Source organism: Grampus griseus, assembly GCF_964374135.1.
Source record: "Grampus griseus genome assembly, chromosome: 8".
NCBI classification, from domain to species: domain Eukaryota; kingdom Metazoa; phylum Chordata; class Mammalia; order Artiodactyla; family Delphinidae; genus Grampus; species Grampus griseus.
The window spans coordinates 57,172,238-57,187,953 of NC_139002.1; the positions used below are offsets into that span (position 1 = coordinate 57,172,238).

Genomic DNA, 15,716 nt, shown 5'->3' on the forward strand with positions numbered 1-15,716 from the left:
GGCAATCACTTGACCTCTCTGGGCCTCAGATTTCTCTTCTGTTAATGGGGGAGAAGGGGTTTTGGAGGATTAAATGAAAGAATATAGGTACCACCCCTGACCTACAGTAAGTGCTAAAAATGTCAGCCTCCTTCTTATCCCGCCCCATCAGTTGGTTAGAATTGCAGAGAGGCAGGTTTCAGTTTATGAGAGGAAGCACCTTCTCAAGCGTAAAGCCTTCCTGCAGTGGAAGGGAGGGAGCAAGTTCCATTCACGCAAGTGTGCAGGCAAGGGCTGGGTGGGGATTTGGCCACTGGCTGAGGAGTTCAGTTCAGTAACCTTCGTGATTGTTTTGAGCCTTGAGATTCTATCTCTCCCTGGACAGGTGGGGCTGCATGTTTACGATGGGCCTCCTCCCACCCCTCTGTGACCACAGAGAGTAACAGGCCCAGGCTCTGTCCTCAGGACCCCATGGCTCTGTGCCCTGGGTGCAGGAGGAGCTCCCTGGGAGCTGAGCTGGTCAGGGAAGGCTTTGTGGAGGATGGGCCTGAGCTGGACAGGATTTAGAAAGGCAAGAGGGGCACACTACAGGCAGGCTGACAGTGACAGCCTCAAACTCTGGTGCCAGAGCCCACGTTTACATGCCTGGTGCTCTGTGATTGGCATTTAGCAGGTACTATATATAATGTGCTTCAATTCACCCACATATAAGAAAGCTGAAGGGTATGTATTAATGCCCCATTTTGCAGATAAGAAAACTGAGTCTGAGAGGTAAAATGATTTGCTCAAAACCACACAGTTTAAACAGTAAAGCAAAGATTCAAACCCAGGTCTTACTGTCCCCAGTGCCGCCTCCACAAAGGTGACCTTATGCTTTTAGGGAAGGGCCTAAGGAAGGCCCAGGATGGCAGAGAAGGAGGCATGATAGCTCAAGGCAAAATCTCATTACCAGGCGGCCCAACAAAAAGGAACAAGGTGGGGAGAACTCTTCAACTTCACAATGCCAGGCCCTGCCATCCTGTCACTAACAAACCTTCCCCCACCCCCGCCCCCCTATCTCCTGAGCCTCTGGGTGCCTGAAATGCCCCATCAGCCTCCGTGTCTGTTACCTCCCTGTCCCAGACTGTGAAAGTCAGAACAAACTCTCCCAAGGTCTGATCGTCAGTGGGAAACCTTTCCTGTCTCCTCACCCAGACAAGTAGAAACAGCAGGCCTTGGGGGCCAGGAGAGGAAGAGGGCAATTGGCCTGGACACAAAGTGAGCAGGTGGATGCTGAAAGCTGGGCTGAGGCCACACCACAGTGGGACCAGCCCCAGGCCCAGAGTCTGAGCAGAGAGCTGGCGTAGGGTTAAAGGGCTTTTTAGAGTCTAGAATTTCAGAGTAGAAGGGACCTCAGGGGTCTCCATTCCTCCCCCCGCCCCACGAAGGAAGTCCCCCTGCAGCCTCCCTGATGGTCTCTAGCCCCTGACTGCACACACCCCCTCCCCACCTCCAGACAGGTGGTTCACTTGCCATTCTGGGCATGGCTTTACCCAGAGAGGGTTCTTCACACTAAGCTAAGCCTGTCCTATCTCTTGGAACTCGCCCACCACTGCCACCTCTGCCCGGGACACACGGAGCCCAGCCACTCTCAGGCCTGGCACGCCCTTCAGAGAGCAAGAGGCACAACCATGACCCTCAGGCAAGCTCTTGATTCCAGGCCCCAGATCTCAGACCTTTCACTCACGCTTTATAGGCAACAGCGTGGGGACCTGCCCTCAGCCCCGTTACCTCTCCAATTTGTGTTTGGGGGTTTGTGCAGCGGCAGGCCTGGAGCACCAGGACCTGTCCCCATCTCATGCGTGTGATGTGACCTGGGCCTCTGGAGCAAGTCTCTCCCTATTCTGGTCCTTGGCATCTGGACCGGGGGGCCTGAAGACAGTGCTGGGCATTCCCAGCTTCCTGGACCTCAGTCCCGGGACCCGTGCTGTCTCTTCCCCTCGGTGGGATCCCACTTGGATTCCCATAAGTAAGGCCGGTTCTTGGTTTTCTTGAGGGCGGTGCTGGCCTACCAGAGGTCTTGCTGTCACATCTGTTCTTTCTGGCCACAGTCCCCGGTGGTAACAGCCGGCACGACATCAGAGCCCATGTGCTCAGGGCCTCAGTGCCATGTGTGGTGCCTGTGCTCCCCAGGGGATGCAAACATCAGGAGACACAGCTAGTACCTCATTCCCCCTCAAGGCCTGGCCTACACAGGGTACACATATATTTGCTTATCCATCCATCCATCCACCCATGGATTCATTCATTCATTCATTCAGCATGCCTAATGTGGGCCGGGTGCAGGGAACCCAAGAGGAACACCCTCCCCAAGTTCCCAGTCTGGTAAGGGAGGCAAGAGCAGACACAATGATAGCACATTAGAAATAGGAACAATCACAAACAGAAGCCAAGAGCTGTGGGTAACCCAAGGAGGGAATTATAACTATTTGGGGGAAGAGGGAGAATTGAGGAAGACTTCCCAGGTGAGGCTGGGAGGATGAGTAGGAGTTCACCTGTGGCAATAGGAGCAGGTGTTTCAGCAGAGGGGGCAGCATATGTAAAGCCTTGGCCCCCTCAGGGACCTCAAGTAGCTGATTAGGACTGTAGCACAGGCAGGGCCACTCAGAGGGATGGGGTAAACTGAGCCTTGAGCCGAAAGGGAAACTACAACCCTGACACCTGTAGTGCTTGGGTGTCTGAAGCAAATCACCTATTGATTTTTATCATACGTTCTATGTCCAGATAAAAGCTTGACCAGGCCCTACAGGCCTGGCAGCTTTTCTTCCTTCTTTCCTCCCTCCCTCCTGCATTCCCCCTCTCTGCATTGTGGACAGGTGAGTGGTGTGAGAGCAGGAAGGTGACAGTGACAGGAGCAGGGTCACGGAAGGGGAATGATGGGGTAACATGCATATTTTCCAATGACCACAGCCAGGATCATAGGTTAGAGGCGGGGTTAAAGGGGTCAGAAGTCTAGTGCAGTGACCCAGGCAAGGCATGATGGGGCCTGAATGGGAAGGGTGACAGTGGGGATAGGAGAACAGATTCAAAATATTTAGGGAATTTAGTCCACAGGATTTGGTGGCTGGTCAGAAAGGGGGAGGGGAGGGAGGTGACGGGGTCTGTCCCAGGTCTAAGTCACCTTGTTTCACTGACCACACACCCTGCCTTTCCTGCTCACACCCTTGTCTCTGCCCTCAGGAATCTTCCACTTGATTCAGATCAAGAAAGTCAGGAAGCAAGACTTCCAGAAAGAGGCACAGAACTTCCGGTTGCTCACTGGCACCCACAAAGGTGGGACCCTGGGCTGAGGACTGGGGCCTGGGAAGAGAGCCGGGCTAGAAGCTGGGGCCTCCTGGGGAGTTCCAGGCTGCTGGTGCCGGGAGGAGGGCGGCTGTCAGCCACAGACGTCAGTTCCCGGCACAGGAATCCAGTGGGCGTCTGGGCCAGAGATTTCCTAACTCAGACGCCCGGGAGCTTGGGAGCGGGAAGGTAAAGCAGAGCCAGCTGGATTTGGTCTTGGGGGTGAGGGAGACGGGGCTGTCAGAGGTGGGGCTCTGAGCCCCTAAGTCCTGGTGCTGCTTCGTTTCTCTCCACTGGAACTTTTCCCACTGAAACCTTCTAACCACGTTCCTTCTGATGCCCTTAAGTTGCTCTACACTCCCCCGAGGAAGAGGGACCCAGGTGGGTCTTCAGGTGGGGGAGAGGAAGTCACAGATGGGAGGGTCACCAGCAAGAGTCAGGATACCAGCCCGGCCCACACATGTTGGTTGTTTGAGGCGGGGTCATGTGTCAGAACCCTCTGGGATTTGGGGTGTGATGGGCTCCCCACCTCCCTCCTCCCTGTGGGCTCCAAACCCAGGCTACTCAGTCCTCGTTGTCCTAAGTTTGCCCCACCCCAGTCTCCCTGTCTCTGTTGTGCACATGCATGCACACGCACACACCACACACACACACACAACACACACACACCCCTGCACACACACATACAGCACACACCCCCACACACACACGCGACTCTTCCTCTTTTCTCCATGCAGGTCACTGGAACGTCTTCCTAGCCCAGACCCCGGAGCTGAAGGTCACGGCCAGTCCAGACAAAGTGACCAAGACCTTGTAACACAGACCTGAACAGCTGCAGATGTGAGCTCTATTATTTTTGTTGTTATATATTAATAAATAAGAAGTTGCATCACCCCTCAACCCTGCCTGCTGAGTCCATATCCAGTCTCCACGTGTTCTCACAGTGACTGCAGACAGGCAGAGACTGGCCCGCGTCCTCACGGTGAGCTGTTATGAGAGCCGGGGCTAGTTCCCCCAGCCTTCTGACCCAGACCCTCGTCTGCCATCGTGGCCTCTCCCCTGCTCTGTGCTGCCTCTGTGCCCAGCCCCCAACTACAGCGCCTCCTGCTTTTGTGGGCCATCCCCCTCCCATAGCTCTTTGGCAGTGAGCCTAGGAAAGGGGACTGACTGGAGTTAGCCAGAGGAGCGGGGTGCATGGAGCCTCAAAGTGCTTTCCCAGCAGATATTCCAGAGATCCTTACCATTGTCAGCTACACTTTACAATGAGGTCGCTGAGTTTAGGGAGGAGCAGTCATTTGCCTGAAGCCACAGAGCAGGGTGGTAGCAGATTTGGAACTGGATGCCCGGTCTCTTGCTCCAAGCTAGCACTCGTCCCTGTTCCACCGTGACCAATGTTATAAACCCAAACATTCTCACCTCAGAGGATTTCCAAGACTTGGCAGTCAGATTGCCAACCCTGGCACCACGGTCTGGGAAGAAAGCCTAACGGTTACAATTAAAGACAACATCAGTCATTGATCCTGCCCGCGTGTACAGTTCCTCGCCGTTTCAAAGATGTTTTAATGCCCGTGATTCTACTTGAGGCGAACTAGTACAGGAATTACCCCCATTTTAGAGAGGAGAGAACAGAGGTTCAGGATCGGCCACTGTCTTCCCCAAAGCCTCACGGTGATGAGTGGTGAAGCCAGAACCAGAATTCAGACCTACTGACTCCTAGACCTGTGCTCTCATCCCACGGCCAGGCCCACTCCCACCCCAAGCCTGATCGGAAGCCGTGGAGAGACAGTGTCAAGTGGCCTTTTGGTGGGATTCTGCCACTTGCAGCCACTTAGAGGGCTCTGCTCCGAGCCCTGGTCTTATACCTGGGCGTCTGAGGTCTGGGAAGTCGTCTAAGCAGCCTCCCAGTGCTGCCCTTACTGAGCAGGGACGGGTATCACCCTCCCCAAACTCCCTCTGCCAGCTCCCAGGGGGGCTGGATCGAGAGTCTGGGGTTTGAGGAACATGGTTGCAACCTCCCCCTCATCCTCTGAGTCAAAGGACATCCAGCTCCTCACAGCCTCTGCCTGGCCCTCCTGGAGAAGACTCGCCATTCTGGCCTTGTTTGATCCCCACGTGGGGTTAACTTGGAAGTCCAGGCGTGGCTTCTGAGCCTCCTGCATTTAAAGCATAGGAGCCAGCCATTCACACCATGAACTGGTCATCCTTCAACCTAGCTCAGATGTCTCCTGCTCAGCGGGGCTTTTCCTGCCACGCCACCCCCACCCCTGCTCCTGCACAGGGGCCCCTCCCCTCGGCTGGAGAATGGGGTTGAAGGCAAGGCTCTGTAATCAGAGGCATCTCCGGGGCCTCAGGACAGGAATGACTTCCCTGTATACTTTTCCTAGTGTTGCAGGCCAACTGCCTTCCTGGTTTCTCTGATGGACTTATCCGAAGCCTGTGACATTCACCCCAGATCTTTCCCACCATGGGAGCATGTTCAGCCCATCAGCACCTCCGGACTTTGGTCCAGACTTTTCTGAGTGTGTCAACATAAGGCCTGCCTTGGGAATCTCTAAGCAGCTCTCCCAGGGCTCTACATCACTCTGAGTTGTCTTCTCCTTCCCTGTATTCATTCATAAGACACTTTCTGATCTCCACTGGCCTAGGCCTTGTGCTAGATGACTGACACAGTGTAAGGAACCAATACAGCCCTGCCTGTCCCTAGGGAGCCAAAATCTTGAGCAGGAGATGAGGCCTCACAACACCATGAGTACAAGGGCTGTGACAGCAGGGCTGTGGGGACCACAGCCCCTGCCCAGATGGAGGACACTTCAGCTAGCTCTGAGGGATGAGCAGGAGTTAGAAGAAAAGGTGGAGGCAGGGAGAGGCGGGTGGGACAGTGGTACAGGAAGAGACAGCTTCATGGAAGACGAAAAACAGCATCTTACAAGGAGAACCACAAACAGCTCACTGTTGCTGGATAATAAAATGTGAGGCAAAGAGCAGAGGGAGGTGAGGCTGAATGCCCGGCCGAGAAACTTTGGCGTCATCCTGAGGGCAGCAGAGAGCCCTGGAAGGGTTTCAGTGCTTTGGTCAGATTTGTGGTTTAGAAAGCTGGCCCTGCTGGGTGAAGCACGGTGTGGAGGAGAGAGGCGGAGACCAGGTAGGGGGCTGCTGTGGGATCCGTGGAAGGGATGACAACGCCTGGGCAGGAGAGAGGCGACGGGGGTGGGAGAGAAGGCAGAGCTGAGGAAGAGGGGGGAGTCGGGGTGCAGCTGGTGCCTCACGTGGTGACCAGAACCCAGGAGTTTCAGCTGAGCTGAGTCTCAGGAGAGAACCCCAGCCCTTTGGGTATATTATGGTCTGGAGAGGAGGCTGGGCCAGAGACAAGGATTTGGGAGCTGTTGGCCTGCAGGTGGTAACTAATGCCAGGAGATGGGAGACATTGGCCTGTAGAGTGAAAAGAGAAGGGTCATTAGGACAGAGCCCCGGGGCATCAGCAAAGGAACTGCATGGAGGCGAGAGAGAAGCCAGGAGGGTGCACAGCTGAGAGTCCAATAGGTGAAACCTGGAAAGGGGGCTTCTGGTGACCATGGCCATGGGCACTGTGAGGGGAGCTGGGAGGCAGGAGCAGGTTGTGCAGGGCTGAGGCGGTGTCTGGGAGGTGAGGAAACAGACAAGCCTTTGAAGAACTTGGGTGGTAAAGGAGAGGAGAGAGGCAGGGCAGCGGCTGGCAGTGAACATGAGATGGAAGAAGGGGGTTTTTCAGGCGGGAGAGATTTAAGCAAGTCTTGCTGATGAGAAGACCTCACAGGAGAGGGAAAAGTAGAAGAAATAGGAGTGAGGATGGACGAAGGGAAGATTTAGGGACAAGTTAAAATCCATTCTTCCCCAGCCACTAACTCGCTGCATAACCCTGGCTGGTCTCCCCATGAGTGGGATGGGGGAGAGGGATGCGGTGGTCTCCTGGGGCTGCCCAGCTCTATCCCTGATGGGGCTCCCTGAGACCGCAGCAGGGAGTCCTGTGGGATCCACTATCTTGGTGGCCAGGCTGGGCTCTGCATGAAGTAGGGACATCCCCTCCCACAGGCACGGTCAAGTCCGTTGTCTCGTCTAACCCCCGGAACAACCCAGTGAGGTGGGGCATGTCAACCATATTATGGAGATGAGGAAACTAAGGCTCAGGGAGAGGAAGTGACCTAATTAAGATCACACATTAGTAAATGGAAGGCTTGGATTCCAGCTGAGGTCTGGGATTCTGCACCCTGATGGAGCCCAGAGCACTGGAGGGGCCAGGTCCTGGGCTGGAGCAGGTGCAGCCTCTGCTCCACTCAACCTTCCCAGGTAGCTTCCTGCCCCCTAAACTTGATCATCCTATTATGAGGCCACACCTGGCCTCCAGATTTCCTGGAGAGACTCCCTCCTCCTCCCCCTCCCCTCCCCCTCCCCCTCCTCCTCCTTCTTCTTTTCTTCCTCCTCCAGCAGCTGTGAAGCCACCTCCCCCTGTCCCCCAACAAACCCTGGGCTCTGGGAAATGGCAGTATTTCTGAGAAACAGGACATGGCCTGTGGTTTGGGACTAGCCTGGGGGTGAGGGAAGGCCTGGGGCCCCACCAGGCACAATGGCATCTCTCTCCAGGGCAGGTCCGGCCACCCTCCTTCCCTTCACCCTGGTCCCTGGAAGACACCCACTGCCTGCCTTCTTCACCTGCAGGGTCAGTTCGTGGAAGATGAACAGGAAGCGCCTTAGGAGGCTGGCTGAAGTTGGGAGGGGTTGGGGTGGTGTGGGTTTCTGTGCACAGGGCTTATCTCAGACCTTCTATAATGGGAGTTAGGATCTGGATCTCTGGTCCCCAGCTCAAGGCTGTTTGAATGACCACATGACACCTAATGTCTCTCCCCACCTTATCCACCCCTGGCACAAAACAGAGCCCACATAACTTGCCCAAAGTCAAACAGCAATGAAGAGTTGGAGCTGTGACTGGAACCTGCAGGGTCTGGCCCCAAAGTCTGCCCTCTCCCTCTGCCCCATGATGTCCGGGCTGAGGATAAGATCTGTCTTCTCGCCAGCTCCCGTGCCACCAGCCTCTCCTCTCCACGCTTTCCCCTTCCTAGCAAGTCTTGCCTATCAAACCAGAATGATCTTTTAAAAATGCAAATCTTACTCTGTCTCCCCTCCATTAAGCCCCTCCTTCAATGGCTTCCCTCTGCCCTCAGAATAGCCTTGAAACTTCCTCTCCCGGCCCTTCAGGATCTGACTCCTGCTGCCTCTTCAGCCCTAATTCCCCCACTTCTTCTCCCAGCTGCATCCCAGGGTCTGGTTTGCTGCCCCACCTGATCAAGCTGGGATGGGTGTGGGCTCTAGGAACACCTGGATCACAGGCTCTGACACCATCAGGATGTTCTCTCTCTGTTGCTCCCTGCCTATCAGCAATTTCTTTCCAACCAGCTCTTTCAAGAAGCAGATATACCGTGCACTGCTCAGTATCCTGATAGCTCTCAATTAGATAAGATACAAAGGTTCTTCCCTTCCAATTCCAATAGAGAGATTCTCGGGGAGGACTTGGATTGGTCCATCTTGGGTGATTAGGAAGGAGGTATTAGAATCATATGATTGGATTGGGGGAGCAGTCCCCCAAATAAGGGGGTGGACAGCACACACATGGTCACAAAAGGAATCCCTGTTCCCAGGCTGCCACTGCTACACCTTCAGACCATTTCTTAAGCCAGTGTCCTCTCTTCCACACCTTAAACATGCTGTTCCCACTTTCTAGAATGCTTTTCCCTATTTTCTGCCTATGGTGGTCCAGCTTAGACTTTAAGCCCTCCTCAGAATAGCCCTCCCTGGTTCCCTCTGCTGCCCCAGTATTGCACCCTCTTCTGTAATTGAATTCACCCTTTTGTACTGCAGTGATCTGTTCCTGAGCCTTTCTCCCACTGCTCAGTAAGCTTCTTGAGCCAGAGACCACATGGTGGTTATCTTTGTATTCCCAGCCCCTAGCATGGCCCTAATAATATGTACTTATTGAAGAAGGAAAGGAGGGAAGGAAGGGAAATAATGACAATGAAGACAATGGTGGTACAATGTGGTTGACTGCTGACCTATAGTAGGTGCTCAATAAATGTTGAGCCCTCGAATGATCGCCACTGCCATTTTCACCACCATCACTGCCAGTGCCACCACCATTACTGCCACCTCCACCACCAGGACTACCCCTCTCATTTGCAAGGCCCAGCCAGGAATACAAATGGAGCCTATTTATCATATCCTAAATATTTAAAAGCTATAAACCAAACTAACAAACCATTAAATAAATATGTTCTATCTTCCTACCTTGACAAACATATTTTCTTAATGACCTGGAAGGCCAAGTTCAAATTTTTAAATTTCTGACTTCTCTGAATTCTTTGCCAGAGCATGGAAGCACAGGAAGCCCAGCCCCCTGGCTTCTAGCTCCTGGCCCAACTCTCTTCTCATTCCAGCTCTGTCCTGAACTATGAGGGGTCTCATACACACATAGACTAGGTGGAGATACCCTAGTCTACATGTCTTTGGTGGTTTTAAAACACATCTAGAAATGCTTTTATACTCCTCTCATTGAGAGGTGTGGCCCATGTGCCCTCCCCTTAAGTCTGGGTGGGCTGTGACTCATTTGTAACCCAATAGATTATGCTGGGTGGCTTCCAAGGCTAGGCCAGAAAAGGCAACGCAGCTGCTTCTCTGTTTACTAAGATACTTGCTCCAAATAAGAAATCCAAGTGCTCTGAGTCTGCCATACTGTGAGGAAGCCCAGAGCACATGGGGAGCCTATACATGGATGCTCCAGTCAATAATCACAACTGGCCTCCCAGCCAACTACCAGCATCAACCATCAGATATACAGATAAAGACCCCTCCAGATGATTCTAGCCCCCAGTCACTGAGTCTCCCCAGCTGATGCCCCAGACATTATGGAGCTGAGACACATCATTCCCATTGTGCCCTGTCTAAGTTCCTGACTCACAGAATTCATAAGCATTAAAAAAGTTATTTTACAAATAATTCTTAAGTTTATATTGAAACACAAAATACTCCAAAGAGCCAAAACAAGTTTGAGAAAGAAGAACAAAGCTAGAGGTATCATGCTTCCTAATTTCAGACTATACTACAAAGCTACAGTAATCAAAACAGTATGGTACTGGCACAAAAACAGACACATAGATCAATGGAACAGAATAGAGAGCCCCAAAATGAACCCACACTTATATGGGCAATTAACCTACAACAAAGGAGGCAAGAATATACAATGGGGGAAAGACATCCTCTTCAATAAATGGTGCTGGGAAAGCTGGATGGCTACACGCAAAAGAATCAAACTGGACTACTTTTTCACACCATATGCAAAAATAAACTAAAAATGGATTAAAGACTTAAGTGTAAGACCTAAAATCATAAAACTCCTAGAAAACATAGGCAGTATGCTCTATGACATCGGTCTTAGCAGTATTTTTTTGGATATGTCTCCTCAGGCAAGGAAAACAAAAGCAAAAATAAACATATGGGACTGTGTCAAACTACAAAGCTTTGGCACAGCAAAGGAATTTATCAACAAAATGAAAATGGCAGCATAAGTGAATGGAAGAAGATATTTGCAAATGATACATCTGATAAGGGGTTAATATCCAAAATATACAAACAACTCATACAACTCAACATCAAAAAAACAAACAACCCAATTAAAAAATGGGCAGAGGATCTGAATAGTCGTCTTTTCCAAAGAAGATATACATATGGCCAGCAGACACATGAAAAGATGCTCAGCATCACTAATCATGAGGGAAATGCAAATCAAGACCAGAATAAGATATCACCTCACAACTGTCAGAATGGCTATTATCAAAAAGACAACAAACAATAAGTGTTGGCAAGGATGTGGAGAAAATGAACCCTTGTGCACTGTTGGTGGGATTGTAAATTGGTGCAGTCACTATGCAAAACATTATGGAGTTTCCTCAAAAAATTAAAACTAGAACTACCATATGAACCACCAATTCCACTTCTAGGTATTATATTTATCCAAAGAAACAAAAATACTAATTTAAAAAGATATATGTATACCAATGCAGCATTATTTATAATAGCCAAGATATAGAAGCAGCCTGTGTCCATCAACATATGAATGGATAAAGATGTGATATATATATATATATGTATATATATATATATATATATATAGGAATATTTCTCAGCCATGAAAAAGAATGAAATCTTGCCATTTCTGACAACATGAATGGACTTAGAAGGTATTATGCTAAGTGAAATAAGTCAGAGAAAGATAAATACTGCATGATCTCATTTATATGCAGATTCTAAAAAAACAAACAAAACAAAAACAGACTCATAGATACAGGGACCAAATGGGTGGTTGCCAGAAGGGAGGGAAGTGGGTGGTGGGCAAAACAGGTTTAGAGGATTAAGAGGTACAAACCTCTAGGGCTTCCCTGGTGGCACAGTGGTTGAGAGTCCGCCTGCCGATGCAGGGGACACGGGTTCATGCCCCAGTCTGGGAAGATCCCACATGCCGCGGAGCAGCTGGGCCCGTGAGCCATGGCCGCTGAGCCTGCGCGTCCGGAGCCTGTGCTCCCCAATGGGAGAGGCCACAACAGTGAGAGGCCTGCATACCGCAAAAAAAAAAAAAAAAAGAAAAATAAGAGGTGCAAACCTCTAGTTACATCATAAATGAGATTTATTTATTATGTAATATATAGCATAAGGAATACAGTCCAAATACTGTAATAATTTTATATGAGGACAGACGGTTACTAGACTTATCGTGGTAAACATTTCATAATGTATGCAAATGTCAAATCATTATGTAGTATACCTGAAACTAACATAATATTATACATCAACTATATTTCAATAAAAGATATTTAAAATTCCCTCCCAAAATAGTTGTCTTAAGCTAAGTTTTGGAGTAATCTGTTATGTAGCAATAATAACTAGAAAAATGTCCAAGTTTCATTCAAACCCTCGCCCCCTCCCTAGGCAAACTACCCTTCAGGCTTAGAGAACAGACCTAGGGAAGAGGACTGCACAGTCCTGGAGGCAGACTCAGGCTGTTTAGGCAGAGAATACCAGGACCCTGAGTTCCCTGGTCTAAAAGGGGGATGGGTGGGCACACATCCTTTTGATCCCACAGACTCCTTGTGCTATATGGGTAGGGGTTTAGCTGAAAGGGGGTCAGACTGGGGCCCTCTAGAGGGTGTGGCCCAGGATGGGGTCCCCCTTGCCTGGTTCTAAGCGTTGTCCTGCCCTCCACCATCACCACCACCACTATCACCACCCATTACTACCAGCACCAGTGATGCAATGGTCCTCTGTGTCCCAATGTACCCTCAAAAAGAAAGCATCCTGGAAGAGGGGATACCTAAGTAGAGACTTTAAGGAAGCAGCCAGAGAAAGTGGGGAAATCACATTCCAGTCCCAGGAAACAGCACGTTCAGAGGCCTGGAGACAAGTAAGAGTGGTACATTCAGGGAGTGCAAGCAGACCAGCCTGGCAAGACAGTTGGGCTGGGCAGTGGAGGCAGGCAGTACAGGAAGCAGGGAGTGGCAGCAACAGCCTCTAGAGAAAAGCCAGGAGAGGTAGGCAGAGGCCAGCTCTTCCAGGGCCCTCAGAACAGGAGTGGTGCCCAGGGAGGATGCCCTCACATGGCTGTCAATGCTGGTACCTATTCTGACTGCCCAGAGCCTATTCCAAATCAGTAATTATTCTGAATATCACCCCTTTTTTCTTTTTTTTTTTTTTTTTGCCTGGAAGTGCTTTCAGCAAGGAGGTGACTCAATCAGATTTCTGTTTTATAAACTTTCCTCAGGCTTCTGTGGGAGAAAAAGCCTTGGAGGGAGCCAAGAATGGAAGCAAAGCCAGCCATGAGTAATTTATCAACTATCATGAGAGAGATGATGGCAGTAGGGACTAGGGTGTGACAACAGAGATGGAGAGAAGTCGACGGGGTTCAGCACCATTTAGAGGGTAGAATCAAGGGAAGCAAAGGTGAGTGAGACATGGCCTCTACCTTCAGTGAGCTCACAGTGCAGCAGAGAAGAAACGGTGTGAACACACATAGCAATTAAAATCAGCTCTTTTCTGGGGATTTCCCTGGTGGTCCAATGGTTAAGACTCCGTGCTTCCCCTGCAGGGGGCATGGATTCGATCCCTGGTGGCGGAACTAAAATCCCGCATGCCATGCAGTTCAGCTAAAAAGGAAAAAAATCAGCTCATTTCATCTTCACTATGAATATCAGAGGTAGGTACCAAAATTACTCTTTTGCAAATGAGGAAAAGTGATGTTCTATGGCAGAGGCTGTTGGATGCCCACCTAGTAGCCATTCCCCAACCTCCTCTTTGCTAACAGAACCCCATCTGGATAGGGGCTCAGCATCTGGAGTGAACCATGACTGACTGAAGTCAGCTTTGGCAATCCAACTCTCCTCTGCCGGTTACTGGTCTACGGTTGAGCCCATGACCCCATTTCTGGTGGGGTATGGGGTGGGGGGAGATTTTCCTCTGCATAGTAGAGAGTCACACGAGGAGAAAGCCTTTTTGTTGATGCCCTCCCTTTGCTTCCTGCTTCAAATGCTATCATTTAAGGACATGAGATGTGGAGCTGCAGCAGCCATCTTGTGACCATGAGGCCAAGGATTATGGAAGCCAGCAATGCTAAGGAAGGCTGTAGAGAACAGAATCCTCAATGACACCGATGACCCACACTGAGCCAATCTGGGGATCACCTACATTTTTTTTTTTTTGCTGAGAAAACAACATATATCCTCATAGCTTAGGCCACTGTAGCAGTACTGCCAATGACCCTCTCATCCCTTTAATATTGTCATAGACTCTGGCTTCCAATGTGCTTTCACTCCCAACAGCCAGCATCGGCTTCTCCTTTTCAGAAGACCGCCCGCAGCCTGCTGGAGCCCACTTTGCCTGTGAGTGTGGGAATCTACACCCCCACCCACTCAAAGGTGCCCCTTAACCAATGATGGAATAGTATGGAGGTGTCAGTCCTCCAGCTGCCTTGCACTGATTTGTACAGCTCTGAGGAGTGATCTGTACTATCCCCAGAGCTCCTCTGCAAGATGGAGCCAAAATTCCCCCTTGGGGGACTTGGTCTGATATAATACTTGCCCTCCTGGCCCCACTTCTATACTTCCCTACTACTGGTTTGTCTTGGAAATAGTTCCTAATACATCGCTTTCATATGACTCCTTGTCTCAAGTTCTGCTTCTAGGAATTCCAACCTAAGACAGTGACCACTGGTCAGGTTTCTGTACTTGCAGCCTAAAGCATCCTAACAGACATAACCCAGCAAGGTGAAGGTCTCATAGCAAGTTTGCTCAAGTCTAGGTTTCCTGCTTGCAAATTCTACTTTTTTAATGCACTAATTAATAAGCTGATGATTAAAAACTTAATTTTGTAAAGTGCTATACTCTAAGCATAATAACAATGGCAACTAATTACAACCATTTACTGAGCATCTCCCATGAGCCTGGGAACGGGTTAAGGCTTTACTTTGGTGAACTCATTTAATCTTTACCAGAACGCTATAAAGTGGACACTATCAGTTTTCTAGGCTGAGTAACAAACTACCACAAATTTAGCAGCTTAAAACACATTTATTATGTGCAGGGCATTGGGCAAAATAGGTGAGAGGGATTAAGAGATACCAACTTGCAGTTATAAATAAGTTGCAGGGACATAATCTACAGCATAAGGAATATAGTCAATAATACTGTAATAATTTTGTATGGTGGAAGATGGTTACTCGACTTGTCACGGTGATCACTCTATGATGTATTTGATTGTCAGATCACTATGTTGTACACCTGAAACTAACATAATACTGTACATCAACTATACTTTAAAAAATACATTTATTATCTCACAGTTTATATACGTCAGAAGTCTGGACACAGTTTAGCTGGGTTCTCTGCTTTATGGTGTCACCAGTCTGCAATCCCATGTCAGTAGGAGCTGTGGTCTCATCAAAGACTCGACTGGGGGAACCACTACAAAGCATTCTCAGGTTATTGGCAAAATTCAGCTCCTTGTGGTTATAGGACTGAGGTCCCTGTTTTCTTGCTGGCTGTCAGCCAGGGGCCACTCTCAGTTCCTAGAGACCACCACATGCCCTTTACATGGGCCCTCTCACAACATAACAACTTACTTCTCAAAAGCCAGGAACAGAGAGTCTCTGACTCCAGGGAAGGTCTGGTTCCTCTTTTAGGAACTTTTACTTGATTAAATCAGGCCCAGGCAGAATAGTCTTCCTTTTCAGTAACTCAGAATCAACTGATTTGGGACCTTAATCACATCTGCAAAATCCCTTCACCTCTTCCATACTCCACAGGCCAGAAGCAAATCACAGGTTCCACTCACACTCAAAGAGAGGGATT

The 15,716-nt window shown here is 50.0% G+C and overlaps 1 protein-coding gene across 4 annotated transcripts in view; it reads left to right on the top strand.

Annotated features, from left to right (window-relative positions):
* Positions 1-4,140, top strand: part of CHRDL2 (chordin like 2) — a gene marked incomplete at its 5' end in the record, with an annotated part of 31,341 nt that extends 27,201 nt beyond the window's left edge. For all 4 annotated transcript variants that reach the window (XM_082659560.1, XM_082659562.1, XM_082659563.1 and 1 more), the window contains 2 exons: positions 3,199-3,291; positions 4,038-4,140. In XM_082659560.1, the coding sequence (XP_082515686.1) occupies positions 3,199-3,291; positions 4,038-4,128 (184 nt within the window). In that variant the 3' untranslated portion in view covers positions 4,129-4,140. The remainder of the gene's footprint in view (positions 1-3,198; positions 3,292-4,037) is intronic.
* Between the last annotated feature and the right edge of the window lie 11,576 nt (positions 4,141-15,716).